Source organism: Nelumbo lutea, chromosome 4 (assembly GCF_056320005.1).
Source record: "Nelumbo lutea isolate HS-2025 chromosome 4, American lotus-T2T, whole genome shotgun sequence".
NCBI classification, from domain to species: Eukaryota; Viridiplantae; Streptophyta; class Magnoliopsida; order Proteales; family Nelumbonaceae; genus Nelumbo; species Nelumbo lutea.
Genome location: NC_142687.1, coordinates 95,127,107 through 95,151,574, shown reverse-complemented (window position 1 = coordinate 95,151,574; position 24,468 = coordinate 95,127,107). Strand labels below are relative to the sequence as shown.

The following is a 24,468-nucleotide window of genomic DNA, read 5'->3' as shown; positions in this document are numbered from 1 at the left end:
GAGAGAGAGAGAGTGAGAGAGAGAAATGTGAAGGAATCTGAGCTATAAGAGATTACCACCGCTGTTGTTAGTGTATTGTGAAGTCAGGAAAGATGAACAATGTTTTTCTCATTTGAGGGTAATATGGGGATTAAAAAATATTACAACGGCATTTTTGGACGAAAGGCTAACAGAAGGGGGTATTTGTCTCATGGTCATAGTACAAAGGGGTTTTTGTGATAGACCCCATAGTATCGGGGGGGCTTTATAATTTACCTATAATATTATGTATTTTTATGAGCCTGGATCTCTTACTCACGAAAACCCTGCCCACGTTTATCGCAGCCACACATGTAGAATATCCTGATAATATTATGCAAGGGGAGTTCACGGGGGGTGGTGTATTGTGGGCAGGAGATTCGGAGTCTATTACTATCGCAGGGATCCCCGCTAAACTACGATGCACCCGAGAGACTTGAGAGTACCCACTGAGAGCGCGTGCATCTAAAATGCGCTTCGATGGTTCATCAAAGAATCATGCGCTACTTCGAATCATAACACCATAGTTTTGACAGGCTGTTGAAGAAAGAGCGTTTCGTGTAGAATTTTGCAGAGAGAGGGCCACGTGGGTGTCTCGTCTTCTCGTCAATCAAATTTATCAGAGTTCCCGAGACGGGAGAGAGAGATATCAGAATCGAACTCCATTTAAATCGCGCCTGTGATGGGTGAATTCTGTCAGCAGCAATGAAAGGCGTCTTTTCGGCGCCTGGAGATTACATCCACTTCAAGTCTCAAGTTCCCCTCCACAAGATTACTGTACCCCTCTCTCTCTCTCTCTGAGAATAATGTTTTACTTGATTTTGCTTTTTCCTGCAACTTTTTATCACGGATTATTTCCTTGGCCTCATGTTACAAACTTACAATTGACTATCTCTCCGTTTCATCTTTTTCATCTCTCTCTATTACTAGTAGGTTGTCTTTGTCGAATACACTTTTGTTCTGTCTTTGATTCTGTAACCACATGATCATTTCATGAGTTGGGTTTCAGAAGCTTTCCTATAAGTTAATCCCCCTTCTGTGATTTCTTGAGCTTAGTACATATTTGTCTAATATAGTAATATATTATATTTATCAAAACAATATTGTTCAATTCCTAATCTTCTGTACTTTGTTTTATTTATTTATTTATTTATTTATTTTCTGACCAATGAATTTAATCAACTTGAAATGTGTACTATGTTAAGACTGAAAAGTCACATTCGCGGTCTGTAAACTTAATGTTTTCAAAGATTATGTCTCTTAGCTTTCACAATGGCTAATCAATTCGGTTGTCTGTTCTTGTTCTTACTGGTTGTTGCTGGTTGATTTTCTTTTCTCCTGTTGCATAATATCATGCTTTTCAGTTCCTTGAAGGTGATTCTTACGTTCTGCATTTGTTACAGCTCCTGAAAACGAACTCACAACTTAGTACTGTTGTGATGGTTAATGATGGCTTTTTCTGACTAATCTCTTATTTCTTGTAGATTGGGTCTAAGCAGTGGAGATATTATGACTTTGGTCCAAAGGTTGTGCCTCCACTAATCTGTATCCCTGGGACGGCAGGAACAGCTGATGTTTATTACAAACAGATCATGTCACTGTCCATGAAGGTAGTACGCTTGAGATCATGATGTCATTTTGGTTATTGCCGTCAAAATAAATATCACACACCTGTGAGTATGAGCAATGGACTTAATAAGGAACAACTTAGAGTTTGTAGAGTTAGAGATGATTTAAGTGCTAATAATTTAACAATGGATATGACATTAAATAGAATGGACTGGCGAAACAGGATTCATGTAGCCGATCTCATATTAGTTGGGATAATGCTTGGATGGTGATGAAGTCACTGTGGTAAAATGCGTTTGGTGGATCTCTGTTTGTGCTTTGACTAAATTGTCATGTAATCTTAGTTATTATTTTTCAGATCATTTATCTATTTGACAGCCATAGCTGTCAAGGCACTAAGGCAAGACTAGGTGATGCAGAGCCAAAGGTTAAGGAGAGGGAAGTCAAACCCATTCCTTTGCTAGATCTATATGGGTCTTCTAGTGGCTTTAACAATGGGCGAATTATTAGACTGTTACAAACCCATATGAACTTGATTCAATTCCATGAGCTTCAAAGCCCATACATGCAGGCCCACATTCAAGACACCTATGGCACGCATAAACTTGGTCCCATTCTAGCAGATTTGGCCAACTGAAGTGGGGCATCATAGGAGATTTCCTCAATCAAAGATTTGATAGAGAATGAGAAAATCTTTTAGATTTATTCAGAGTTGAATTTTTTTCTTTGTTAGCAAATGTTTCCCTATTCAAGAAACATATCCAAAAAATGAGTGGCAAAAATGCATATGCTGAGATGGGTGACTGGGAAAACTAGAAAGGATAGGATTAGAAAGGAGGTTATTTGAAGGAATCTAGGAGTATCTCCAATAGGTGATAAAATGAGAGAAAGTAGAGTCAGTAGACTAAGATGGTTCAGTCATGTGCATAGAGGACCATCAACAACCCCTGTAAGAAGTGATTTTTTTTTTTTTGATAAGTAGAAAGAAGTGATTTGTTGCAAGTTGAAGGGGCTAGAAGGGCTATGGGTGGACCAAACAGGACATGGGTAGAAGTAGTAAGAATTGATTTAGGTGCCAATAATTTAACAATCGATATGACATTAAACAGAATGGAATGGTGAAACATGTTTCATGTAGCTAACTCCGCATAGTTGGGATAAGGCTTGGATGATGACAATGAGCAAATGTTTCCCCATTTAGTTGCATTTATTTTGTAGATCTCATAGAGATTTGATATTCATCTATAAACATCATTGTAAATACTCTTTTGAGAATCAATAAAAGTTAAATTGTTTTTACAATTATGGTTTGGCGTTGACTCCGAGCTTGAGAGCATTAGCTCCATCTATAGGTGTTGGTGTGTTGCTTCCTGGATAAATGTAATGGTGCTGACTCCATTAGGCCTTATCTTTAGTTCACAGCAGGTATTTCGTTCATTGATTGAATACTAGTCTATTAAATTTTTTTTGCTACCATTTTCATCGTTGCACCTCTTATTGATGTTTTCTCTCGATTCCTAAATCACTGTCTTAGCTCTTATTTCCTCTCTTACTCTCTATTTGTCTTCCTTTTATTTGGATAGATGATTGCTACCATTTTCATCGTTGTTCCTCTTATTGATGTTTTCTCTCGATTCCTAAATCACTGTCTTAGCTCTTATTTCCTCTCTTATTCTCTATTTGTCTTCCTTTTATTTGGATAGATGATTGTAAAGAAATTTTATTAAAGTGAGGCCAAGGATCAAAATTTCGATACGATACGCCCTGTATTGGGTGTATCGTATTGTATCTTTTGGGTTTTGAACTACCTATTTATAGGTGTTTTAGGAACCCTCTTTTTTGAAATAAAAAAATATATAAAAACCTACCCAAAAACCAAAATTTGAAAAAACAACTAAAAAATATAAAAGTGCATGGTTTTTAGTATCAATACACCTCTATTGATACATAGAGGTGTATCGATAATTTGAACTCGAAGAGATATATTGTTACGGTCTTAAATGGTTAAAGTGCTTGGCTTGATGTGTTCCATTAGTCTTAAGGCTTTTGGCGTATTGGTCAAGCACACAACATTTGGTATGAGTCAACCACCGTGTATTCAGTTCGAATCACGGAGAGGACTACTTGGGAGAAGGGCTACCTAGAGTAAAGTGAAAGTTGTCATGGAAAGGCCGAAAGGGCTACTTGGAGTAGAGTGAAAATTGTCATGGAAAGGGCTACCTAGAGCAGAGTGAAAGCCGCCAAAGAGAAAGGGCTACTTGTCGCTAGAGTGTGAGCAGTCGTGGAAAGGGCTACCTACCGCCAGAGTGAGAGCCATCATGAAGAGTGCTACCTACTACTAGAGTGAGAGCTGGCTAGAGTGAAGCCACCGAGACATTGACTATAGAAGCATAGTGGTATGTTATGGTCCTAAATGGTTAAAGTGCTTGGCTTAATGTGTTTCATCAATCTTAAGGCTTTTGGCGTATTGGTCAAGCACACAATAGAGTGAAACTGATACATGGAGGTGTATCGATACTTTGAACCCAAAGAGATATATACAGTAGTACAAGCACCCCCAAAAGGAGGAGCGAGCTGCCACCTCTCAAAGGAAAAACCAGGAATTTACAATTGTACCCAATATAACTATCCCCAATCAATCCCTTGTTTGCTAAGGTATCAGCCATCCCATCAGCCGATCTTAGAACCCACTGAAATTGTATGGACATGTTGCTGGTTAACCACATGAACTTCTTAACTTCATCCCTGTATAACCACACCACAATCTCTGGATTCCTTAGCCAGCCCACCACCACCTTAGAATCCCCTTTAATAACTAATCTTTCAATGTTCGAATCTCTTGCCATCTGCACCCCATGAGTTATGGCAAATATTTTAGTCCTTCAGGAGTCCTCTACACCTTTTAGACTGGAATACACAACTATTATATTGCCCTCTTAATTTCTGCAAACTCCCCTTACTCCTAAAGGTCTTGGGCTACCTTGACTACTCCCATCAAAGTTTAGTTTGATAAAGCAGTTTGTAGGAGGTAGCCATTGTCTTTGTAATTGCTTCTTTTTTAAAGAGCTTCTTGCCACCTCCCCTCAATTTCTCCAAACGCCATCATAAGGGAAGAAAGAAAAACTGTTCAAAATTCTTACCCAATGAATCACCCTGGTCATGGTACATTCCATCACTACTTCATTGCTTCTTTCCTTCTCTGAAAACTCTTGCATTCCTTTCCTTCTAAATAGTCCAAATTAATGTTGTCCTTGTGCATCTCTACAATATTCTTCTCATATTCCTCGACCAAACAAAAAAGGACGGATCAAATGTCCTATTCATTCCTGTTAGCATGGTCCACTTGCACCCAAATAAACCAAAAAAAAAAAACCACTCCCAAATACAAACAACAAATGGGTAGGAGATTAATAGGTGGTAATAGGTCTTACCATTGGCTTCGCAGAGAATGCACCGGTTAGGGAAAAAACATGCATTAGGTATCCTCTTTTGCAAGATGTCCAAAGTGTTAATCTTCCCATGAAAGACTTCCCATCAAGAAACTCCATTTTTTGGAGGGCAGGGGGGTGCCTGCACCAAATATTTTTATAGGGAAAAAAGATTGCGAGGGAGGACAAGAGCAAAGAGATTTGAAAAATGATGTACAAGAAAAAAAAAAGACCTTTGGGACTGGGGGTTCTAGATACACTTGTTGGCATTAGAGGGATCCATCCAACCTTATCAAGAATTTGCAAAAGCTCAATTGTTGACTCAGATTCACCCTCCCTCAAGCCCCTTCTAAAACCAAGGTCCCAATTAAAACCATTTTAAAGGAGTAGGAATGACAAAAACTTTGAGATGGGCTTCTTTTTATACAAGGAAGAAAAAAGATACTCAAGAGCTGAATTTTCCACCCAAAGGTCTTCTCAAAACATTATTTTAATTAGAAGAAAAACAACCTTTTGAAAAGAAAGGACTGTTTAAAAAGTTACAGAAAATCAAAAGAAAGTAGTAGAAATCAAGTTTCAAGAAGAGAGAAGAGGAAGAAGAAGGTGGCGGCAACTAGGGTTCAGAGAGAGATTTTCAAACATAATCTCCTCTTACACCCCTAATTCCATTTCATTAAGTTAAAACTTTAATAATTTACAAAGAGGCCCCTGGTTGGGCAGAAAATTAAAAACATAACATAAGAAAGACTAAGAGCCCAGATTAAGGTCCATTACAACAAAGAACATAAAAGGTAAAAAAAGATAAATAGCCTATGGGCCATTCGGCCCATCTTCTCTACACTCCCCATCAAGCTGAGCATAGATGTCAATCATGCCAAGCTTGCCAGTATCATGCTGAAGTTTAGCCTTTGGAATGCCCTTGGTGGGGAAATCAACTAACTATCCTTCAGAAGTGATGAAAGGTAGACACACTTCTCTAGAAGTTACTCTTTCTTGAATGAAATGTCTGTCAACTTCAATATGTTTGGTTTTGTCATGTTGCACTGGATTGTGAGCAATGTTGATGACAGCCTGATTATCACAGTATAACATCAATGGCTTATCATGCTCAATACTCAGTTCCTTCATCAAGGATCTAAGCCATAATAGTTCAGAAACTCCATGAGCCATGGCTTTATATTCAGCTTCGGCTAAAGATCGGGCAACAACTGATTGTTTCTTGCTTCTCCAAGAGACAATATTATCTGCCACCAAGCTATAGTATCCAGAGGTAGATCTTTTGTCATCAATATTTTTGGCCCAATCAACATTTGTGTAGGCTTCAAGTTTCATATGACCATGCTTATCAAATAGAATTCCCTTTCCAGGGGAACCCTTCAAATAACATAGAATCCGCTTTGTTGCTACCATGTGAGTGTCCCTGGGAGCATGCATGAACTGACTAATGCAACTGACAGCATATGTAATGTCTGGCCGAGTCATGCATAGATAGAGAAGTTTTCCAAGTAGCCTCTGGAAGACTCCCTTACCTTTCAACAATATTCCATCTGAAGTAGAGAGTTTATGACTCGTATCAATAGGAGTAGCAACTGGTCTAGCACCTATCTTCCGTGTTTTAGAGAGCAAGTCAAGTACATACTTTCTCTAAGAGATAAGGATCCCATCTTTGGATCTAGCAACTTCTATGCCAAGAAAGTATCTCAATTCCCCCAGATCTTTGATCTCAAACTTTGTATGAAGGAAAGATTTGAGATCATTAATCCCTGATACATCATTACTAGTCACAACAATATCATCAACATACACAATCAGGTAAATTGCTAAGGATCTTCGCCTCTTCACAAAGAGGGTATGATCATACTGAGTCTGTACATAGCCAAAGCTAACAAGGGCAGTCATAAACCTTTCAAAGCATGCCCTAGGGGACTATTTAAGTCCATAAAGAGATTTCTTTAGCCTGCAGACCTTCCCTTTCATATCTGTTTCATACATCCCTGGAGGAAGAGACATATAGACCTCCTCATGTTCTCCATTCAGAAATGCATTCTTTACATCCTGCTAATAAAGTGGTCAATTTGAGTGTGAAGACAGAGATAGCAGAACTCTCACAGAAGTCATCTTGGCAACAGGAGCAAAGGTCTCCGGATAATCAATCCCATATGTCTATGTATAACCTTTTGCAACCAACCTAGCCTTGTACCTTTCAATGGTGCCATCAGTATGATATTTGATGGTAAAAACCCACTTACAGCTTACTGGATCATTCCCTTCAGGTAAATCAACCACTTCCCAAGTGTCATTCTTGTGCAGGGCATCAATTTCTGTTCTCATAGCATCCCTCCATTCTGGAATAGTAAGAGCTTCTGACACAAACCTGGGAATTGGGTTAGAAGCAACAGAAGAAAGGTAACCAAAATATGAAGGAGAGAGCAAACTATATGAAAGGTGTTTGGAAATGCAATGTGCAGTACACTTCCTTTTTTCCTTTCTTAATAGCAATAATGATATCAAGGTCTGGAAAGGATGACTCCGAAGGGGCTGTATCAGTACCTGTTATCTCTTATGTGACTAGAAGTGTAGGAGGCTCATGTGGTGTAGGGGAAACAATCTGCTCACTTCTGGTTCTCTGCCATTGGTACAACCTAGGATTAAAAGGAGGACGAGGAGGTAAAGGAGGGATAGGAACACTGGAATGACAATGAAATGACTGATCCTCCATTCACTCATTTGAAGGAGGAAGAGTCTCAACAGAAGACTCAATTGGGACAGGAAGGGGGAGAGCAAACAACTGTGACAAATTCTCCCCCTTTGGACAATGCCTCTCCTGAGAAGAATCATAAAAGGAAGAGAGTTCATCAAAGGTGACATCCATTGAGACATAACAAGTGCCAGTCTTTGGATCAAAACAACAATAACCCTTTTGTGTGGGGGAATAACCAATGAAGATACACATGTGGGCTTTTGGTTCAAATTTATGTCTCTGGACACTTGGGATATATACATAACAAGTGCAGTCAAAGACACGGAGTGGAATAGGAAAAAGATCCTTGCTCGGATGAAGAAGACTGAAGGGAGACTTAAACCCCAAAACCCTGGATGACATACGGTTGATTAGGTAGGTTATAGTGAGAACAACATCACCCCAAAATTTTGTAGGGACATGTGAGGCAAATAGGATACTTCTTGCGACTTCAACAATATGCCAATTTTTTCTTTTAGCAAACTCCATTATGTTCTGGGGTCCTAACACAGGAGCTTTGGTGAATAACCCCCAAATTAGTGAGATAGCAGGTCAGGTTTTTCTCAAAATATTCTTTTGCATTGTCGGATTTGAAAGTTTTAATTATGGTATCAAATTGGGTTAGAACAAATTCATGGAGTTGCCTCACAAGTCTGGGAACTTCATCACGGGACTTCATAAAAAATATCCAAGTGAACAGTGAAAAATCATCAATGAACAATATAAAATCTTTGTAGCTACCCATAGAAGGTAAGTGGTAAGGCCCCCACACATCAGAGTGCACAATATGGAATGGAGAAGAAGATCTTTTATTACTCAAATGATAACTATTTCTACAATGTTTTGACAACTCACACAACTCACAATGAAGACTGGACAAACTAATTCCCTTGAACAGTTCTGGGAATAAATGACTTAATGCAGAAAAAGAAAGATGACCGAAACGAAAATGACATAACATGATTCGACTAATGGACTCTGTAGATGTAGATCCAAAAGCAGCTTTTCCAGGTTGTCAATGGCTCTGTCCAGGAATGTCCAACAGATATGTTCCATTCGCCTCATGGCTACCCCCAATCGCCTTCTGAGACTTCAAATCCTGAAAAACACAATAGGAAGGAAATAAGGTTACACAACAGTTCAAGGACTTAGGCTACTTACAGATAACAAATTTGTATTTAGCTTGGGTACATGAAGAGCAGAATGAAGTACCAAGGAATCTGTAGCCTTGATGGTTCCCTTGCCGGAGATAGGGGCAAGAGAGCCATCGGCTAGGGTGATTTTGTCACGGCCAGGAAGTAAATCATAAGAAACAGACAAAGCGGAAAGGCTGATCTTATGATTAGAAACACTAGAATCAATAATCCAAGGGATCCTATGATTACATGAAATAGACGCATGATTGGCAGAAGCCCGTATACCTGAATGAGCAAATGTAGAAGATGTTGAATTTCCTAGAGGGTTGGAAGAAGAGGCCACACCCTCCGGGTGACTGATCATCCTTCCAAACTTCTCATACTCTGCCTTCATACCTGCTAACTGTTCACTAGCTATCAACTCTTCAGTTTGGCATCTGTCACCATCTGGACCAGTAGAAATATTGGCACTCCCTGCCTTCATATTATTAGACTTCTTTTGAAGCCGAAGAGGAAGAAGCTCAGGATGCGATTTCCAACACTTGTCTTTAGTGCGTTTTTGTTTCTTACAGTAGTCACAAATAATTTCTTTCTTCCTTGAGCTACTTGGAATCCTTGTAACCCCCTTGGGTTTCATTCCCATATTAGCAAAGTGATCATTTAGACCAGCCCCTTGAACCTGGACAAATTCTCTTGCTTTCTGCACCACTTACCAAGACATGGGCTTGAGACAGTGAAACACTATCCTTGGATAAGATATTTTGCTTTGTGATGTCATATTCTGGATTCAGCCCTGTCAAAAACTTAAACACCCTGTTTCTCTCAACAAGTTTCCTGTAGGTCTCAACATCATTAGTGGTGTCCCAGGCTACAACTTCTATCAAATCAATTTCTTGCCATAGAGACTTCAGTATTGAGAAATAAACAGCTAAAGGTTTCTCCCCCTGTCTCAAATTCTTCACATCATTCCTTAACTTGTAAGCCCTGGCCACATTTAATTTCTGGGAATAGGTTTCAGCAACACTATCCCAAATTTCCTTTGCTGAATTCATCCACAAATAGTGTTGACTAATCTGCGGTTGCATTGATTTCACAAGCCATCCAATAACAATATAATTTTCTTGCATCCATTTTTCATATGATGGATCATCTTTCAAGGGAGCCTTTTTGCTCCCGAAGATTCCTCTACTGCAGATATGAATTTTTACTGATTGTGACCAAGCCAGATAGTTAGTTCCATGTAGCTTGACTGTGGTCACAACCAGTAGAGAGTCTACAGAGGCTCCCATAACTTGTCCGGTCAGCAACATGCTTGTTTTCAACTTCTGAAAGGTTCATCTTCTTAAAATACATAAAAAATAACTTCTAACAACTTCGAATAACAACAAATGAAGACAAAAGAAAAACTGTGTTGTGAGTCAACCTCTATGCAGCCGTACCAGCTACCTACGTCACTCCCGGAAGCTTAGAGAAACAGAGAAATCTCAGCCGCTCCTTGTAGACTTCACAGAACACCAATCCACTTGAATCGATCTTCAAGATGAAGGATGAGAAGACTTTCAGTCACTAAGTGACCAGGTTAAACTCCTTGTGGGGCATGCAATCATATTTCTCCAGAAAATTAGGGTTTCGGGCAACACAGTTGAATCTGTTAGGAGGATGACAAAATCAGTCCCCTTCTCTCCAAAAACCACTAACAACTGTGCTGAAATAGGTTTCTTTAACTATTCATCCGATTCAATTCTCCATACACACTGAGTATGGGAAAAAAGAGGTGAAAAAAAAGAAGTCAAGCCTATTCTGATACCAAGAAGAAAAACAACCTTTTGAAAAGAAAGGACTGTTTAAAAAGTTGCAAAAAATCAAAAGAAAGCAGCAGAAATCAGGTTTCAAGAAGAGAGAAGAGGAAGAAGAAGGTGGCGGCAACTAGGGTTTAGAGAGAGATTTTCGAACATAATCTCCTCTTACACCCCTAATTCCATTTAGTAGAAAACCATATGTGCTGATTTCAGCCAAGCTTCTTGTGAAAGGAAGAGTAGAAAGTTGGGGATTTCAGCAAGAGAGGAAAGGGGAGAAAAGAGAAGAAGGTCGACTAGGATAGATTGACTTAACCCTAGCCGCCAACCCCTCATTCTATTTATAATTAACTTAAGTATGAGATATTACAAGGATGCCCTTAGTAGGGCGGCAACTCAAACTAAGTAATTACAGCTCTTTAAAAAATAAAACTAATGGGCCGAGGGCCCAACAACATCTTAATTTAAAAGAAAATAAACTAAACACAAGTCGGCCCACTCAACACTCCCCCTCAGGTTGGGAGTAGATGTCATACATCCCCAACTTGCGTAGATCATGCTCCAGCTTATTCTTTGCAACGCCTTTTGTGAGGACATCAACAAACTGCAGATCAGAAGAAATGTATGGAAGACAAACTTCTCCAAAAGTTACCCTTTCTCTAATAAAATGTCTATCTACTTCAATGTGCTTAGTTTGGTCATGCTAGACTGGATTATGAGCAATATTAATTGCTGCCTGGTTATCGCAGTATAGCATCATAGGTTCTTCTGCCTGAACACCGATTTCTTCCAACAGAGAATGGATCCAGAGAAGTTCTGAAACTCCATGTGCCATGGCCCTATATTCGGCTTCTGCACTTGATCTTGCCACAACTGTTTGTTTTTTACTCTTCCATGAGACTAGGTTACCCCCAACTAAGGTGCACACTCCTGAAGTTGATCTTCTGTCATCGAGGCATCCTACCCAGTTCGCATCTGTATAGGTCTCTAGCTTGAGCTGTCTATGATCAGTAAACAATATGCCTTTGCTTGGATGTCCCTTCAGATAAGGAAGGATCCTGTCAACCGCCTTCTAGTGCTGGTCTCGTGGAGCATGCATGTATTGGCTCACTACATTACTGCATAGGAGATGTCCGGTCTTGTCATGCACAAGTATAGTAGCCGACCCACAAGTCTTTGGTACCTCCCGAGGTCCTTTACTGGTTCACCTTTTGGTGCACTGATTCTATGGTTCTGATCAATGGGGGTGCTAGCTGCCTTTGTTCCAAGTTTCCCTGTTTCTTGGAGAAGGTCCAAGACATACTTCATTTGTGAGATAAAAATTCCATGTTTCAATCTTGCAACTTCAATGCCTAAGAAGTATCTCAGTTCTCCAAGGTCCTTAATCTCAAATTCCTTATGCAGGTTCCTCTTCAGACTATCAATCTCACTCAGATCATTCCTAGTGTCAACAATATCATCCACATAAACAATTAGGATTGACACCAAGGATCCCCTGCGCTTCACAAACAAGGTGTGATCAGATTGAGTTTGAGTATAGCCAAAAACAATCAGGGCCTTTTTGAATCTGTCGAACCATGCTCTGGGGGATTGTTTCAAGCCATATAATGACTTCTTCAGCTTGCATACCTTTCCCTCTTTAGCATTATCATAAAAACCAGTTGGAAGATCCATATACACCTCTTCTTGTAGATCCCCATTTAGGAAAGCGTTCTTCACATCCAGTTGAAACAAGGGCCAAGAGTATGAGGCAGCAAGAGAAAGAAGTATCCGAACAGAGGTCATCTTTGCGACTGGTGCAAAGGTCTCTAGATAATCAATGCCATAGGTCTGTGTGTATCCTTTTGCAACAAGTCTTGCCTTGTACCTCTCTATGCTTCCATCTGCCTTATACTTTACCGTGTAAACTCATCTGCATCCAACTGCCTCCTTGCCTTCTGGTAGGTCCACAATCTCCCATGTCAGATTCTTAATCAAAGCTTCTATCTCTTCTTGCATAGTTGCCTTTCACTCAGGTTTGGAGAGAGCCTCACTAACACCCTTGGGTATAGACACGGAATCAAGAGAAGAGAGAAAAGCACGGTAGGAAGGAGAAAGTCCACTGTAGGATAAGTATTGTGATATGCAATGAACAGTGCACTTCCTCTTCCCTTTTCTAAGAGCAATAGGGAGATCAAGGTTATCTGTAACAGTGTTAGTGGGTCCAATGGGAACTGAAATAGTAGAGGGATCAAGAGAAATACCTGGATCTGTATCAACCGAATCTGGAGTCTCCAAGGGATCGACAGGAAGTGGTGTGAGTTCAGCCGTAGTGGAATCAACCTCCTTATGAAGTCTCTACTGTGAGTAATACTGTGAGACGGAACGCACAGGGGGTGGCAAGGTAGGTGACATCCGATGGTTGTCAAGCACAGTAGTAGACACAGGAACTGGAACTGGGAGAGGGATAGATTGCTGACTTACTTCCCCAAAACACTCCCCCTGAGAAGGATTCCTTGAGAAGAAGTATGTAGATTCAAAAAAGGTGATGTCCATAGTAACAAACCGGTTCCCAGAGACTGGACCATAGCAGCGGTACCCTTTCTGATTCTCTGCATATCCAAGGAAGACACATTTCTTTGCCTTGGGATCAAGCTTCAAACGGTAAGGACAAAGAATATGCACAAAGCAGACACACCCAAACACCCTTAGGGGAATATGAAACATCTCCCCCTGAGGAAAAAGAAGGCTGAATGGAGTGCTGAATCCAAGTACACGAGATGGCATTCTGTTAATCAGATATACTGCTGTGAGAACATCATCCCCCCAAAACCGAACCAGAACTGTCGCTGTGATCATCATGCTTCTTGCCGTCTCAACAATGTGTCTGTTCTTTCTCTCTGCAACACCATTCTGCTGTGGACTGTAGGAGCAGCTACTTTGATGGACAACACCATACTCCAACAGATATGAGGCAAGATGTCTCTCAAAATATTCTCTAGCATTGTCAGATCTGAACATCTTGATTCTAGTTCCAAACTGTGTTAATACCATATGATGGAATTGCCTCACCAAGGATGGTACCTCATCACGTGATTTCATCAAGTAAATCCAGGAATATCGAGAGAAATCATCCATAAACAGAAGAAAATAGCGATAGCCGCCCATAGAGGGAACATGATAAGGGCCCCACACATCCGAATGAATAACATAAAAAAGAGAAGAACATCTTTTATTACTCGGTTTAAAAGAGTGTCTACAATGCTTTCTAAGTTCACAACCTTCACACTTTAACCTTGACAGACTCACAAACTCAAACAGTTTTGGAAACAAAGAACTTAAAGAAGAAAAAGACAAATGACCCAAACGATTATGCCAAAGTATAATCTGATCCACAAGTTTTGACTCACTGTCCTTGCAAACATGATGACTTTGGTGAATTGGAAGAGTATCCAGGAGGTAGATTCCATTCACTTCACGACCACTCCCAATCGTCCTCTTTGAATCCAGATCCTGCAAAATACAATGTCCAGGAGAAAAAATTACTGATCAGTTCAGATTCTTAGTCAAACTACTAACAGATAATAAGTTGGTGCTCAATCTAGGAACGTGGAGGACAGAGGGTAAACAAGTGGAATCATTAATTTTGGCAGATCCCTTCCCAGCAATAGGAACATGGGATCCATCAGCTGTGGAGACCCTATCTCTGCCAGAACTGAGCTGGTAAGAGGAGAAAATGGTGGAACAATGGGTCATGTGCTCTGAGGCTCCAGAGTCTATAATCCAAGGAGATCTCTCCTTACCTGAAGCAGAAACATAGTTTGCAGTGACATGTGGACTACTTGTGTGGGCAAGGGAGGTAGAGTGAGTTCCACCTGTGCTACCTGTACCTTGTTGTCCGGTTGTGGCTGAATTGGAACTAGCTGTATCCCTTTGATTCAGAAGTAACCCAAACCTCTCAAGCTCGACCCTTACTGCAGCAGCTGCAACAGACTCCAAGGCAGTTGTAGTAGGGGGGGCTGGAGTGTCACCAGTAACTGCCATATGTGCATTTCCTCTCTTATTCTTCAATCTGGTCGGCACAAGATGTGGGTGAAGCTTCTAGCAAGTATCTCTTGTATGCTTTGGTTTCTTACAGTAGTCACAGACTAAGTCCCTTTTATCTTCCTTCTTGTTCTCATTGCCATTCTGTTTAGGTTTCACAGCACTTACCATAGCAGACTGATCAGACATGAGATTCTTCATCATTACATCCCTTCTGCACTCCTCTCCTGAGACGAATGCATATGCTTGGGAGAGAGTGACACTGTCCCTGGAAAGAAGATGCTGTCGTGCAATGTCATACTCAGGGTTAAGGCCAACAAGGAATTCGAACACCCTGTACTTCTCTAAGTGTTTTTGATAGGTAGCTGCAACCTTGGTGGTTTCCCAAGCAAAGGTCTCTAGATGGTCAATCTCCTGCCACAGGGTCTTAAGGACTGAAAAATAAGCTGCAACAGATCTATCTCCCTGCCTAGTAGCAATAATCTGATTTCTCGTTGATAAGCCCTAGCAACATTCTCTTTCTGTGAATAGGTCTCTGCAACCCCATCCCATATCTCCTTAGCAGTGTTTGCCCATAAAAAGTTTTTACTTATATGTGGCAACATAGAATTACACAACCATGTCATTACCATATAATTTTCTTGCACCCACCGGGAGTTGCCAGTTTTGGGTTTTACCTCTTCACCAGTAATATACCCCAGTTTTCCACGAGCCCCAATGGCCATCTTTGCAGATTGGGACCATTCTATGTAATTTGTACCATCCAACCTAATTGTAGTAATGGTTCCGGCTCCGAAGGGGTCTCCAACACCTCCTCCCACTGATCCCATTTCATTCCCGGGCTTATATTCAACTCTGTGTCCCTCCATGTGTCTCAAAGAGGTCCAGAAAACAGCTAAAAAATGCAACAAGAATAAACAAAATACTTTCTGGAACCAACGACACTCCTTTGGTGTCCTGGACTTTCTTCCCACGGAAGATTCCTTTTCGGTGGGAGAAGAGAGAGAAGAAGCAACCGCCCTCTCTAGAGGCCTCCAAACCACATGGAACTTGAATCGCCCCTTACAAAAAACCCAGAGGAACCCTAGAAAAATAGGGCGCCACTACCTAGGTCAAAATTGAAGAGTCCAACAAAATCAGGACTCTTCCCCTTTCTCCAGTTTTTCCTGATTCTGATGAGAAACCCTAGACCAGCTACAGGGCATACAGATCCATCAAGAAAATCCAAAAACTGGGCTTACCTGAAAGCTTCGATCAACCTCTTAAAACTCCATGCAATCGGCCGATTAGGGCTGCAGGAATAAATCTCTTCAAGAACCTTCAACCTGCTCTGAAACCAAGTAGAAAACCTTATGTGCTGATTTCAGCCAAGCTTCTTGTGAAAGGAAGAGTAGAAAGTTGGGGATTTCAGCAAGAGAGGAAAGGGGAGAAAAAAGAAGAAGGTCGATTAGGATAGATTGACTTAGCCCTAGCCGCCAACCCCTCATTCTATTTATAATTAATTTAAGTATGAGATATTACAAGGATGCCCTTAGTAGGGCAGCAACTCAAACTAAGTAATTACAGCTCTTTAAAAAATAAAACTAATGGGTCGAAGGCCCAACAACATCTTAATTTAAAAGAAAATAAACTAAACACAAGTCGGCCCACTCAACACATTTCATTAAGTTAAACTTTAATAATATACAGAGAGGCCCCTGGTTGGGCAGAAAATTAAAAACATAACATAAAGAAAGAATAAGAGCCTAGATTAAGGCCCATTACAGCAAAGAACATAAAAGATTAAAAAAGATAAACAGCCTATGGGCCATTCGGCCCATCTTCTCTACATAATCCTAGAGCACACATTGTACCTGACAAAGTTCATTCTGAGGTGATGCCAAAGTTGCCCATGCAGAGATACCAATATTTCCAACCATTATTTGAGGATCCATGAATGCTTTCCATCACTCTATGCCACAGTTTCTCCCTTTTTAGACCATCTCCACAACCAATTCCCTAATAGAGCTACTTTCCAATTCCCTGCATTCCCAATCCCCAGGCCTCCTTGCTCTTTTAATCTGCACTCTCCTTTTTTTTTGATCAGCATACACACTCTCCTATTTAACCAAATGATCCTTCTTACCATCTCTCCTGGCTCCCATAGAAAGTCCCACATAATTTTTTCTATCTTTTTAGCTTCCATTAGCAAGATCTTAAACACTGAAAAGAAATAAATAGGAAGGTTTGCTAGCATGTTAAGAAGTTCAAGTGGTATACTTTAGCCAAGATTCCAGCAAGTTGAGGACTTTGTGGTCTGTTTTCAACTTCATGCTTGTCCTTCTTAACCTGATGTTTTTCCCTTTTAGTTTTATCCTTATAACTCCATCTTCAACTTAACCAATAACACTTATTTTTCCCTTAGATATCATAGAAACCTTATGTTAGGTTTCTAGTGAAGTTTTTCAGCCATTTCTTTACTGGTTACCTATCTGCTAGGTCCATTGCCAGATCCTCAATAGCAATGTGCCACCTATTCAGGAACTGTGGAAACAATCACATGCAAAGAGGGAGTAAGAGATAAGAAGGCATTAGGGCTTCAATATCCCTTTTGTTCTGTTCTATTGGCTTTCTGTGAACTTTATTCAAGCATGACAATACTGGTGAAAACAATGGCGAGAGGAGGGGGCTGAACCACACCCTCTTGGCTCTTGTTCTTCTCTCAAGCAAAATTGGCCTGTACCTTGGACTTCATGTGTTTAGATGAGTATGTTGTGGCCAAAAGAACAAGCAAAAGAGATTATTCAAGATGAACTGCTTTGAAGTGTCTCAATAGACAACGATTTGATAACATCGAATCCAGCCCACCTTCCTTCAAGAGGCCTTCCCTCCATCGGAAAACCCAGAAGAATCCATATGCGGCTATGATGGCAGAATCATAGGGCATATTTCTAGCCAAAAATGGAAGGAGGCTCAGCCTTTAGCTCTTGTAGAAGAGGTCATCATTCAAGCAAGGGATGAAGCATAAAGAGATAAATAATGTATACAAAGAATAGATGATGAAGTTAAAGAAGGAAATTAGGCTGAACAACATTACAAAGAGGAAGAAGGGGGAGGAGAGAGAAAGGAAGAAGTAGGAGAACATATTGAAGTCGGTGGGTGATATTTTGGTGAATGATATTTTAAGAGGATGGAGAGTTGTAGTCAACTTATCTACTGGGAGAGTGGTGTGACAAATGCATTAGATACCTAGAAGTGACCACAAAAAGTTCAACTTTGATGGAAACATCTTCAGTAATCCAGAATCCAGATCAATTGAATTGGAGGGGGATTTTCAGAGACAGTAATGGTACGATTTTAGCTTTGTTTTCAGGACTAATTGGCAAAGGGGATTCATTAAGAGCAGAATAGTTAACCAAGGTTCGAGGCTGGAAAAACCAATGAACTTGACCTGGCTAATACAGCCAGTTGATATGGCAGGATAGACAAACCATTAAGGAGATCAAATGGGTGACAATGGAACTAGAGGTAACAGTTTAGTGGATGCAAAGGTTGGAAAATAGCATGGCTGATGTTATTGGCTAAACAAGGGATGAATAGGGATCATAAATCCATGTATATATATTATTCTTTCTTAAAAAACAGCAATGGACCTAGCAAATAGGTAACTGGAAGATCTGGGCTGAAGCAACAGAATAGTGCCTTGTTGCCTGGGTGATCTTTTTTTTTTTTTTTATATATATATAAAAATCTGGTTTGTTTCCCTTGCTTGTTTTATAGGTAGCTTTTTTTTTTCCCTAGTTGAAAGGGAAATGAGCTGAAGTAGTGAAAGATGATTTGGTGGACCATAGTTTAACAATGGTTACTGTTGAGGTTTTAGTAGTTATGTTTTATCTTCTTCAATTAGTGTTATTGGGCCCAAGGCCCAAGAGTTTAATGCTTTCTTTTATATGCTATTTACAGCAGCTGCCCTATTAATGGCATATTAGTCATTGTCTTTCCTTTTAATTAATGAGTATATAAGTTAATGAGTGGGGCGACTAGATCTATTATTGGCTTCTTCCATTTCTTCTAAGGATTTTTGTGATTCTCCCTTGCAGCCCTAGATCAGCCAACTACATGGTGAGATAGAGAGCTGAAAAGACTTAAAAAGGGCCCCGATCTTGGATTTTTTTGGTGGACCTAGAACCCTATGTGTCTGATCTTGGGTTGATCATTGAAATTAGGAAGATTTGGAGAAGAAGGAAGAATCCCAATAGCAGTAGGATTCTTTGATTTTGACCTAGGAAGTGGCACTCAAGTTTTTTCTGCATTCCTTGAGGTTTTCTAAAGGGAGCGGTTTAGTTTTTGGAGGTTTTTGAGCTTTCTAAAGGGAGTGGCAGCCTATTCTCTTGTTTCTACTGGCTCTTGGGAAGATGAAAATCTCTTAGGGTGAAGTTTTTTAGCTGTTAAAAGATTCTTTGAGGTTTCCAAAGGGGATTGATTTGCTTCTAGTGGTGTTTGCTTGTTTATAGTTGAGGTTTAGGTTGTTCTAAGAACTATGGAGGGTAGTGGAGTAGAACACAAATCTACCAGTAACATGGGACTAGGTGTAGCCGTGTGGGCAGTGCTAGTAATCCTTTTGGGGCAGGTACCATCACTACAGTTAAATTGGATGGTACAAATTATTTGGAATTGTCACAATGAGCCAATATGGCTATTAGTGCTCATGGAACATTGGGGTATGTAACTAGTGAAGAGAAGAAACTTGAGACCAACTCTTCCCTGTAGGTGCATGAGAACTACATGGTCATACTACTTCATTTGCTCATGCAGGTAGTTCATATGCTACTGCAAATTATGTCTCCACTACAGGTAAGGGGGGGACCTCCCTGGATTATATACCTAGGAGCCTTAGAACATATGGCCAACATTTCACACTTTTTTCTTCATACCACCTATGCTCTAGTGGAGATAGAGTCTCTATAGCTGATAGTTCCCATGTTCCCATTGCTAGGAAGGGATTGGTCAAAGTAATTGATACCATTACCATGGCTTCTGTATTGCTTGTTCCTAGACTACATACTAATGTTTTATTTGTGAGCAGTTTGACAAAAAAATTTAATTATTCAATAATACTTTTTCCTGGTCATTGTGTTTTCTAAGATTTGGAGTCAAAGAGGATGATTGGGAGTGGTTATGATGGAGTCTATCTGCTTGATGTGTTTCCTATTCACTAGAGTGATCATGTTAGCAGAAGTAATGAGTTATAGTCAGTGGGTCAGATTATGCTTTGTTATAATCAGTTAAGGCATCTTTCTTTGTTTTTTGGTGTATGGTTCGTCCATGTCCCTGGTCCTCTTCGCTCAAAATGGGACCCTAAAGCAAAGAATTGTATATTCCTTGGGTATGTGGGGAATCAAAAAGGGTATTGCTATTATGATTCAGTGCCAGGAAGTTGGTATATCACTATGGATGTCGCTGCCTTTGAGTCCAAACCATTCTTTTCAGGTAGCCCTTCTTAGGGGGAGTGTTTTGGGGGAGAGAATGAGCAACCCTTGTCACTTCCTATTCCAACTCCTTTACCTGCTCTAGTATCTAACCTAGTTGTTCCACCTACTTTGCTGCTCCTATGTCTTACTTCTCAATTTTTTTACACATGGGGGTTTATTCTATAGCAGAGGAACCCATACCACTTCCCATTGGCTCATTTGAGATTCCAGGTTTGACTAACATAGGTTCAGGTATGCCCTTTTCTTCCATTGATGTTTCAGTTCCTGTTGATATTGCACCTATTCCTAACACTTTTGCAGATGACCTAGACCTTCCTATTGCACTTTAGAAGGGGAAGAAAAATTGTGCAACCCATTGTATTTCACATCTTTCCTACAGTGGCCTTTCTCTCTCTCTTACCAAGCCTTCGTTTCCTCTCTTCTCCAAACCTAAGTGGAGGACAACTATTTAGGAGGAAATGGAAGCTTTGATAAAAAAATCAAACATGGGAAATTGTAGAAACCAACTGCTAGAGACAAGAGAATCTGATTATAAATCAATAGGCAGCCACCTATTCTTGGCCCATTTTTTAGCTTGATGTGAAGAATGCTTTTTTCAATGGAGATTTATAGAAAGAGGCGAACATGGACCTTCCAGTTGGTTTCTATGGTGATGTAGGCAAGGGAAAAGTATGCAAATTAAAGAAATCTTTATATGGATTTGAGCAACCACCCAAAGGCTGGTTTGACCGGCTTAGGGGAGCATTGACTTGTTTTGGATACACTCTAACCTAATCAGATCATACCTTGTTTGTGAAGAGAAGGGGATCACTGGTGTCAGTCCTAATAATATATGTGGATGACCTTGTGGTCACATGGAATGACTTGAATGAGATTGATGTTTTAAAGAAGAACCTACACCAAGAGTTTGAGATAAAGGACCTTGGGAACTAAGGTATTTTCTGGGTATTGAAGTGGCAAGATCCAAACATGGAATCTTCATTTCCCAAGGAAAGTATGTGTTGGATTTGCTTTAGGAGATTGGGAAACTTGGAGTCAAGCTAGCAAATACGCCTATTGATCAAAACCATAGAATTAATGCTTTAGATGGTCAGTTAGTAAAGGATGTTGGGAGTTATTAGAGATTGGTGGGTCAATTGCTTTACTTGTGCATGACACGTCCAAATATCTCCTATGCATTCAGTGTTGTGAGTTAATACATGCATTGCCCTATAAGTTCAACATTGGGAAGCAATTGACAAGATACTTGCCCATTTGATAGAGGGGGACTCCAAATTGGTAATTGGGTGGGTGCAATCAGGGCAGCTTGGAATTTGGCAATATATACAGCTGATAAAGGAAATACTTAGCATAACAAGGAAGGTGAGTGTTTGTTTCAAGTGGGTAAGGAGATCAGAAAATGATTATGCTAATGCCTCAGCAAAAGAAGGGACTGAAAGGGAGAGACTTTACTAGGCAATGCTGTAACATTTGATGTTTATTGGATCAACCTCTTCTAATAGGGGTTGACTTCTGTATTTCAGTTTTAAATTATCTTTAATGAAAGTTACCGTTTCTGATAAAAAAAAAGATACTTGCTTATTTGAAAAGGCATCCAGGTAGAGGGATATTGTTTGTTGATCTTGAACACATGAAGCTGGAAACTTTTACAAATGCAAATTGGGTAGAGCGCCTAGATGACAAGAAATCTACCTTAGGAGTTTGCACTCTTGTTGGAGGTAATATGGTTTCATGGAAGTAAGAAACGACCAGTTGTAGCTATGTCAAGTGCGGAAGTAGAATATAGAGCAACGACAAATGGTGTTTTGGAGTTTCTCTGGGTTAGGTCCTTATTGGAAGAGTTTGGAATTGATATAGAAGAACCTATGATGTTGTACTGTGATAATTAAGGAGCAATTAGCATTGCCCATAACCTAGTTCAACATGATAAAACGAAGCATATAGAAGTAGACAAACATTACATAAGAGAAAGGGTGACACTTGGGGAAGTTTGCCTGCCATATGTTTCATATATCTTGCAGCTTGCTGATGTACTCACCAAGGGGGTTGTAAAGAACAAGCTTGTACATGACCTACACAAGTTGGAAATGTGTGACATCTACTCCCAACTTGAGGGGGAGTGTTTAGGTTTTAGTAGTTATTTTTTATGTTTTTAAATTAGTGTTATTGGGCCCAAGGCAGTAGCTGCCCTATTAAGGTCATATTAGTCATTGTATTTCCTTTTAATTAGTGAGTGGGGCGGCGGGATCTATTATTGGCTTCTCCCATCTCTTCTTCTCCTCTCCAAGAAACTCTTATTCTTCTTTTCTTTTATTTCTGTTAGAAATCTGTTTTTCCTATTGTTGTGACATTGCATAGAGTGAAATGGCAGAACAGGATAGCTGGCACATATAGGTGGAACGAAGCTTAATTGACTTGACTTGTACCCTAGTTGAAGTAGCAGCTAGCAAATACTAAAATATATAGAATGAATAAGTTAAACATTGAAAATAGAATATCAGCAACATTACATAGTTCGTGGGAAGTGTAGAGGTGTAGAGCAATGACTAGTGCTGTTATATTGCTATTATTTTATTTATTGTGGTCCCCACTACTGCTGTTAGTTAGTTCTCTTTATATCTTTTGTTAGGCTGCTATTAGCAGTGTTAGTTCATTAGTTATTTCTCTTCTCCAGTATTTTTTCTTTTTAATTTGCATCAAGAATTGGACTGATTACAGTCCGGAATTGCCTACTTGGTATTAGAGCCAATCTAGGGTTTCTCATGTGTGTCTAATCTAGATGGCCACATGAGAATTGCCTAGGACTGAAAGCTTAGAAAGAACTATTCATCGGCTGATTCTTGGAGGTTACCAGAAGGGTTTAGCAGCTGTCCAAAGGCTTGTAGAGGTTTGGAGAGTGTTTTGGTAATCACGAAAAGAATTAGAGAAGGTTAAAAGGATCAAGATTAGGGTTCAGACCAAGATTAGAGGTGGCGATCAGAGTTTTCTGGGTATGTTTTTATCTTTTCTTGAGACCGGTATCAGTCAAAGATAGGTTGGACTTATCTAGAAGGAGCAGCTGAGCTTTCCCTATTTTCTTAAAGTTTTTTCTAGGGTTTGTTCTTAACCCTACGATCAGACTTGACTGTGAATCTATTTGGAAGGTGTGGCTGAGAATTGCTTTTGTTCTCACAAAGGTTTCTCCAAGTTTTTTCTTAACCCTACGATCAGACCTGATTATTGTCATTTTTTGGGTGATTCCTAAATCTGTTTCGGCATTCCAGATTGTTTTCTAAGTGAATTCTAGACTTGTTTCAGCTTCCAAACCTGTCTTTTTGGGGGTGAGAACCTTTTTTGGGGGAATCCCTTTGCTGAGAACTGGTTTCTCTTGATAAACCTATTACAACAATGGAAGGAGCTGAGTTTAAGACTCAAGGGAAACTGGGGAAGGTGTTTTGGGGGCTGGAAATATGGGAGAAAACAATTTTCAGACCACTACTGTTAAATTTGATGGTTCTAGTTACTTGGAATGGGCTCAGACAGCCATGATGGTGATTAGGGGCAGAGGAAAGTTAGGTTATGTGAACGGAGATGAAAAGACACCAACCAAGGAAGACCCTTCATATGCCAAATGGGTTCAAGAGAACTATTTGGTCATGACTTGGCTGTGTAACTCTATGCAGCCTCATATTAGCCACTATTATTTGTGGGCAAAAACAGTTAAGGAAATTTTGGAAGTGATGAAGGAAACCTACTCTCAGCCACTCAATGTTGCTAGGGCCTATGAATTGAAATGTGAAGTAAATAATCTCAAACAAGGGGAGAAACCGGTTTCGGTTTACTTTTCCACCTTGTAATCTTTATGGCATGACATTGTTCATCTAGAAACTATTGAGTGGGAAAGTTATGAGGATGCAAAAACCTATAGAAAACAAGTTGAAATAGGGTTTTTGAATTCCTAGCTGGTCTGAATTTAGAGTATGTTATTGTGAGACAACAATTACTCACAAGGGAGAGTGTGACCTTATCTCATGCCTATTCTTTAGTGCATAGTGAGGAAAGTAGAAAGAAGGTTATGTTGCAGATTCAACCTATGGAATCAGCCTCGTGAAACCAAAATTTGGGGGTGACAAGGAAAGGGGACATAAAGGAGGATAAGAAGGACCTAGTTTGTGACCATTATAAGAAGCTGAAGCACATCAAGGAAACTTGTTGGAAGCTATATCCACATTTAATGTCGGCAAAGATCAGAAGTAAAAGGGGGAATGCCAATGTGGCTATTATTACTGATGGTGCATCCTCTTCCAA

General features: G+C 40.0%; 1 protein-coding gene across 2 annotated transcripts in view; it reads left to right on the top strand.

Annotated features, from left to right (window-relative positions):
* Positions 1-377: 377 nt before the first annotated feature.
* The window catches only part of LOC148861963 (uncharacterized), a 59,859-nt gene continuing 35,768 nt past the window's right edge, over positions 378-24,468 (top strand). The window contains exons 1-3 of one of the 2 annotated variants that reach the window (XM_088984336.1): positions 561-795; positions 1,503-1,628; positions 2,940-3,012. In XM_088984336.1, the coding sequence (XP_088840462.1) occupies positions 2,971-3,012 (42 nt within the window). In that variant the 5' untranslated portion in view covers positions 561-795; positions 1,503-1,628; positions 2,940-2,970. Of the gene's footprint in view, positions 796-1,502; positions 1,629-2,939; positions 3,013-24,468 lie in introns of both variants that reach the window. The other variant, XM_088984335.1, reaches the window with a different exon arrangement.